This window comes from Diplotaxodon limnothrissa, linkage group LG17 (assembly GCF_057381915.1).
Source record: "Diplotaxodon limnothrissa isolate DT_005_m linkage group LG17, D_limnothrissa_male_GT1.1, whole genome shotgun sequence".
NCBI classification, from domain to species: Eukaryota; Metazoa; Chordata; class Actinopteri; order Cichliformes; family Cichlidae; genus Diplotaxodon; species Diplotaxodon limnothrissa.
In genome coordinates, this window is record NC_140612.1 from 27,542,693 (window position 1) to 27,550,288 (window position 7,596).

Consider the following 7,596-nt stretch of genomic DNA (forward strand, 5'->3'; position numbering starts at 1 on the left):
GTGATGTTTACTTCCGGCGGAAGAGGTCGTCAAGTGCGAGGAAGGAGCGAGACGAGTGAATAAAGAAAAAAGTGGCTGTTTACTCAGTTTTCAACGTGTCACGGACACAGTGAAGTATAAACGTAACTATAACTTATCAGTTTTTAAGTTAGAAAATATAAATATATTTATTTCTGTACATTATCTCTTAACAAAAATCTTTATTGCTACAGTTTAAAAAAAGGTTTAAGGTTGAGTTGATGTAACAATTAAAATGTTATATTTATTATATTTTATTCATATAATAATGTTTATGTATTTCATAATAATATTGTTTGTAGTTGTTTTACTACATTTACTGTGTTAATAGTAGTTTCCCTTAGGATTTTCTCAGGATAAAGTTCTTATCTGTATTCTGGTTGTTTTTGTTTTTTATTTTATTAGCCTGCTACTACAGCTGTTTTAAATTATATGAAAAGGTTATTTAGAGTTGTTTATTTCTACAATATTACTGAATATTACTATAACTGTATTTGTCTATGCTGAAATGAGGAAAGTAAATACCTTTATATTCCCTGGGGGAAGTAAGAAAACACAAATCATATAATGATATATTCTTTATATTAGCTTTATTCGTATCTATATCACACTATGGCATCTTCAATATTCCAAAATAGGAGTTATGTTTTCGAATATACACTACCAGTCAAACGTTTGGACAAACCTTCTCATTTCTTTATTTTTACTACTTTCTAAACTGTAGACACATACCAAAGACATCAAATATATAAAACAAGATATATGGAACAATGTAGCAAAGAAAAAAAATTGATAAGTAACTCTAAATATGTTTTATATTTGAGAATCCTCTAAGTAGCCACCATTTGCTTTATTGCCAGTGCTGCAAACCCTTGGCCTTTTCTCAATGAATTGAATGAATTGAATGAATTCATGATGTAGTCACAGTTTTTACTTCACAGGTGTGCCTTGTCAGGGTTGATTTGTGGAATTTCTTGACCTTTTTAATGGGGTTGGGACAGAAGTCAGGTTGGTACACAGCTGGCAGCATTATTTGAAATTTGATTCTTGCTATAATATGAACTCTAAGCTTTAAAAAAAAAAAAAAAGGAAGAGAAATGACAGTCCATTGTTACTTTAAGAACTGAAGGTCAGTCAGTTTGGAAAATTGCTAAAACTCTGAATCTGTCCCCAAGTGCAGTCCCAAAGACCATCAAGTGCTACAACGAAACTGCCTAATTGCCTAATATGACAACAATTTTCTTCATGCATCTAAAATCCCACCCAGTCCCACGATGCAACTGACCCACAACCCAGGATGAATGTTCCTTATGTGTTCATGAGCAGGACAAAAATTCCTCTTCCAAAGCGGGGACCACGCCAGCCTTGTCCCAGGCAGACAAGGAGAAGCCTCCTATCCCCGTCTCGTCCCTCCACTTAGCTTGTCACATACCAGCCCAGCTCACACACTGTCGCTCGATGCCACCGCGGCTCCCCTCGTGGATTCGCCCTTTAAGTAAACATTTACTGGCCAGAACCATCGTCCCGGAAGCTGACCTGGCTAATGGCCATGGCGACCCTCTCCCAACACGACTGCACCTGGTGAACAGCAGTGGAGACACTATTCACAAATGCAGGCAGAGGTGTACCTCTGCCCTGCTGTCGGAACCGGTCCATCTCCAAATGAGCCGTCGCACGCTACGATCAGGCAGCTGGTCCCTCTTTTCCACACTCGCCTTCACGCATTCCTCTTCATATGTGGGGCCTCTCTCCATTAGTGGTCAGCCAGCTCACTTTTAATAGGTCCTTTAAACAGCTGATAGGCCACCTCGGGACACACCCATGCCTCAGCAAGTGATCGCTATCAGCCAATTTGCCTAGCCAGTCCACAGTGGATTAAAACAATGTCATATAAAAACATGGAATACAAACAGAATAAATCATGCAAATAAAAACTACACTCATAAATAAACACTAAAATCAGAATAAAACCAATTATAAAAGGCAAATACAAATTCCTACTCTGTGACATAAGGGCTATTGGACCAAGAAGGAGAGTGATGGAGTGCTGCACCAGATGACCTGGTCTCCTCAGTCAACTGACTTAAATCCAATTGAGATGGTTTGGGGTGAGATGGACCTCAGAGGGAAGGCAAAAGTGCTACCAAGTGCTCAGCATCTCTGGGAACTCCTTCAAGACTGTTGGAAAACCATCTCAGGTTTTAATTGTGGTCTTCTTTGTTGGCATTCTCCTGTGCCATACTAACCCGCTTTGTTTCCTCTTTCACTGCATTCTCTTTTCTTCTTGCCTGGCAGTTCCAACTTTAACATCCTATTTCCAAACCAACTCAAACATACCTCTGTAGAATAAAATTAAGACTTTATTGTGGTATTTTGCTTTCTTTGTATAAATGTTTAACAGCAGAGAGAAAGCAGAAGAAATGAGAGGATGAAACAAGATAATTATAAATACAGAGCTTGAGTTCCGTTTTAAAATGTAAAGCTATAGTTTTTAGATTTAGATAACTGTATTTATCCCCACGGGGTAGTTGAGAGTGCAGAGTGGCATATATACAGTTAAAAAGAATAAGTGCAAGGCAGATAAATAAATAAAACATGTTGGTGGAGTTGCTCCTTCTTTTATGAAGTGTCTTGCCAGCAGGGGGAACTAGAAGTTGGAAAGTTCTGGTTTAAAAATGGCTCTTCTCCCCATCTGACGTGCATTTTCCATTCTGTGCTCCTGCTGTGCACACTGTGAGCTGACTGATAATCTGCTGTTTGGACAGTGAACATAAAAAGTCCACAGACTGTTGACCTAAGCGAATGCTACTCACGCTAACATCTGCCAACCTTTAGAGACCGCAAACACGAAGATTCACACCTTGATTAATTCAGAGTCAGAGTCAGCTGACTTACAACATTTATCCTGCTTCACAGTGAAGTCACTGCTGACTCCTCTCCAGCCAGCTCTTATGTGATGGATTTGGGAAGTAGGGTGGCTCAGAGAGAGAGAGAGAAAAGAGAGAGAGAGCTAGACAAGGAGGGAGGGGGAGAGAGAGACTTTTGCACAGCTTGCCTACCTTGTTACTCCTGTGCCAGCTCCAGCATGCATGTCTGCCTATCTGTTGATTTGTGAATTTGTGTCTGAATGCACATCTCATCTAGCAGCTCATCGAGAGGACACAGGTATGCTTGGATCTTTCTCTCTCTCTCTCTCTCTCTCTTGTTTTTTTAAACTTGCAGAAAATAAATCTTGGACTCCTCTACAGGATCAAACGTGAAGGAGTACTGTGCTCTGAATTAAGACTGTGATTTGATTTTGGGGGCCGAGTGCGTCTTTTAATGCTGTGAGCGTTAGAAGGATGATTTCAGGAAGGACAAATACAAGACAGCGAAATGGACAGGAGGTGTGTCTTATCAGCTCACTCTTCAACTTTGACATTGAAAGCTGACCTTTTGTGAATATGCAATATCACTCTGCCCCCATTGTGCATTGTACAGAAAGAGTGCTTTAAATCTCCCTGAGCATTTGCTTTATCACAAGTCTGTTAGAGCTAGGATAGGATCAATGGGAATCCAATTACTCAAGTAGGAGAGTAAGGAAAGGTGGAGCACACAGCAGCAAGTAAAGACACAAATGAGCTTTGCTGTCTGTTTGTGTGCATGCAGGGCTTAACATTTTTGTGTGGTCAACTTTAAGGCTGCACAGGCCCGCAGAGCCACAGTGTCTGTGTGAGGAAATATGGCAACTAGGACGTCTGGATGGCGTTTGCTCTCTAAGGAAGGGGTGGAGTTGAAGGGTTGAAAGCTCACTCTTTGAACTTTTTATTATTCTTTTTTGTTCTTTAGTTCTGACTCTAACTTTTGCAGTGTTTTGTTGGTTTAGGCAGCCTCAGCAAGGTTAATAAAAAAAGAATGGTGAGCTTTGCCACTGGCACCAGCTTGAATGATTATCAAGTTGGACCAAAAGAAGGAACAAAGGCCATTCCGACGAGCCCTTCACAACCTTCCTTCTGACCCCATCTAACGAAGAAGAGGTGTTGTTTCCAGAGGAGAGCCAAGTCAAATAGATATTTGCTATGAAATTTCCCCTTGTGAGACTAATAAAGGTATATCAATATCAATACCAATACACTTTAACAATAAACTGGTTGGCTTCTAATGTTTTTAAAGCTCACTGTAGCTTTTGTTATGATAAAAACTAATGTGTGTAATATATGAACTTACAATTTTATTCATTTTATGGTGTTTATTACTACAAAGCAGACTGTCCACAAGAACAAAAAAGACAATCCAGCCCAACATAAAGGATTTTAGTCCCCAAAACCTAATAAATGCCTCAAGAAATACATCAGCAGTGAGGGTACTCCTCTAAAATGAAAAAGTTTGCCCATTGCCTAAAAGGCTCCTATTGTTTTTACCCAGTCAGAGGTTTTATTGCACAAAAAAGTTACAAGCTGTTGCATAACAGACAGGAAAGGCCTTTCCTCTGTGAGGCAACACAAAAGAAACTGTCTTGTTTTTGAACTGCAGGTATGTGCGTTTAAAGCAGCAACAGTGAAGCAATCTTTAAATAAAACACATGTTCTTTACCAGATAGGAGGATTATTACTACAATAATACTATTTGCATTTGCAAGTTGTGTTAACCTTATTACTAATGATCATATTTGTATTTATGTTTATTTTTCATAATGTTATTCTTTTCAGCACCTTGTTTTTTAGCAATTGAGGGGTTTTTTTTGTTGTTGTTTTTACTCTCTGTGACTCCACACTGTTCGTGTTTCTGCTCTTGGTTCTATTGTTATTGACTGTAAGAATTTCCCTCAGGATTGATACTTATCTTATCTTATAATTTTATTTCTTGTACTGTGGGAGATACGTTTTACCAGCTAATGGCTGAGAAACACAATGAGACAACAACACTCAGCTGAACCACTACACAATTTCCTTATTGAAGTCATATTACGGTATAATAAACATGACATTTGATAGGCCTCCTTTGTAAAGATATCAACTGAAGGAAATTCCTCAGCTTTTCTACTAAAACTGAATCAAATTTTAACTTCTGCATCGCTAATTACCTCTATTTGTTTTTCTCTACAGCGATCCGCAACATGTAATACTGTGTTAAGAACTAATATAACAAATTCAAGGTGTAGAGCGACTGTTAGAGGCTCATTAAGAGGTATGTTCTGAAATCAGCGAGACACGCAGACAGGCCACATGTTGTAAATGTGATACAACATCACACAGACGTGCTAAAAATATCTATTCTGGGACTGGCATGAGGGTGACAAATCTGTGCAGGCGAAGCTGAGCTGGGAACAGGGGGGTCACCTTCAGTCTATGTGGCACATTCGGGCTGAATGCATGCGTACACAACAGTGCTAACCATTATCAAAAATGTATATTTTCTCCAAAATTCTGATTTCATATGATTATATATTAACATTTCCTTTAAATTTAGAGGTAGACTGCGACATAATCGTTTCCATTTCGTGTCACTACTCTCGCCCTATTCTCATGCCATGTGAAATCACTAAAAGAGCTGCCACTCTCGGGTGACAGATGGAGATGTATACAGTGTCTAAACATAGTAAGATATGCAGGTCGAGGCTATAGATAGCCACAGACTGCTGCAATAACGACAAGCTAGTGAGCAACTTTTTCCAATCACAACCCTCACTCATGTCAATGAGAGCACAGACATGTAAAATCTGTAACAGTAGCAGCCATGAGGGGATTCTGTGGCTGTGCTGCAGAGTATCAGTAACTACATGTCTTTGTGAAGACATGAGGCTGTGTTTTCCAAAAAGTGGGACCCACTTGGAGCAGTGTGTGCTTTTCTGGCCTGTAGCAGCATGCACTGTAGTCTCTCTGTAGGTGTCCTTTATCGTACTACCACCACCACACAGACTTTTAAGGGTGCACACAGTGGAAGAATTGTGATTCTAAATTCTAAATAAAGGCATCCAGAACAGTGAGCACAAATTTTGTGATTTAAGCTGAGACACGAGGTGCTAATCTGAAAATAACTGAGGTAATATGTAATCAGCACAGTCCTCTTGGTAACATTTTGCATCACAGGCCTGGAAGTGGAGGTATTTTTGTCCTTTGAAGTAAAGAAAATAAAGTTATGTCTAACATTAGCACCTTCATGACTTGTTTACAACTCAAAAAGAAAAAACTACTGTCTTGATCTTGAGTATGACTTTTGGCATATTCAGAACAAGTAAAGCTGAATAAACGTAGGAATTACCACCACTTAAGACAAATATTGTAGACACAAGGGTTGTGCTGGATTTACGGTTTTATTAAAACACAAAGGTTTCCTAAGCAAAATGTACTTGAAGGTAAATACACTTCTGAAGAAGAGACCCTATCAGTGATTAACATGGGATTTCAATGCACTTATTTTAAGTCCTGTTTTATTTTCAATGCGTCATATACTCACCATCCACTTTATCAGGTACACCTTGTGGGAGCCTGTTTTCAGAGCTAACTTAATTCTTTGTGGTGCGGATCAAGCTAAGTGCTGTAAACACTCCTCACCAATTCTGCTCCATATTAACATGATAGCATCACACAGTTGCTGCAGATTTGTTGGCTACACCTCCATGATGTGGATCTCCTGTTCCACCGCATTCCCAACAGTGCTCGATTGGATTGAGATCTTATGATTGAATCATCAAGAAACCTGCTTGAGATCATTTGAACCTTGTAACATGGTATCTAAGCCTGCTGGAAGCACCCATCAGAAGATGGGTACGCTGCGGGTGTAATGGGTTGAACATGGTCACCATCAATACTCAGGCTTTTATGTTTAAATGATTCTCAGTTGGTACTTTGGGGCCCAAAGTTATACCATAAATAATATAAAAGATATAGAATATCCCTCTTTCCATGTTTATACAAAATTTTGACCCTGGTGTGATAGTTTGGTGAGTCTACCTGAATCTTTGTCCCACCTGCGATCTTCTCTGTCCCTTCTGCAGCCAGCCTTCATTCTGGAGGGAAAGGCCCCACTCGAGCCCACCAGGGGGGATGGAGGAGGCAGAGAGACCCTCATCCCTGCTTCTGCTGCACTGCTGACTCAGGCAGAAACTCCTGCACGCTGGCAGAGTGAGAGCCTGCTGGCAGAGTCCTGGTCCACAATGGGCGATGTAGACCCCGAGGACACCAAGAGCCTCGACAGCAGTGACGGGACACTTCTGACAGGGGAGGAGAACCACTCCTCCAACTCTGACATGGTCCACCTGGAGCGGGACGAGGCTGAGATGCTTGAGGAGGCAGAGAAGAAAGGGAAGCGAGCAGAGGAAGAGGAGGAAGAAGATGAGGAGATGCAAACAAGTATGTTAAGTGTGTTGGGTGGGGAGAGGGAGCTGGTGGCACTCAGGGAAGAGGAGCAGGACCTCCAGGCCCCAGAAACTCAGGAGCTCCTGGTGTCAGCAGAGGAGCCTTATATGGAGCGTGAGCCAGGAGAGTTCAGGCACGTGGTTCCCCCGATGGCCTTGCCTCCTCTGCCTATTGTTAAGCTCGACCCCCCCTCCACAACATCCACCCCAGTCCCTTCAACCACAACATCTGAAGTAGAGGA

At 40.9% G+C, this 7,596-nt stretch overlaps 1 protein-coding gene across 2 annotated transcripts in view; it reads left to right on the forward strand.

The window, feature by feature from the left end:
- Nucleotides 1–3,118: 3,118 nt before the first annotated feature.
- LOC146615121 (uncharacterized) overlaps nucleotides 3,119–7,596 on the forward strand; it is a 5,054-nt gene continuing 576 nt past the window's right edge. Inside the window, exons 1-3 of one of the 2 annotated variants that reach the window (XR_014906997.1) lie at nucleotides 3,119–3,183; nucleotides 5,103–5,184; nucleotides 6,995–7,058. Coding sequence is in view for 1 of the 2 variants with exons in the window: in XM_085375874.1 (XP_085232000.1) it covers nucleotides 3,360–3,404; nucleotides 6,995–7,596 (647 nt within the window). In the remaining variant the exon portion in view is untranslated. Of the gene's footprint in view, nucleotides 3,184–3,266; nucleotides 3,405–5,102; nucleotides 5,185–6,994 lie in introns of both variants that reach the window. The other variant, XM_085375874.1, reaches the window with a different exon arrangement.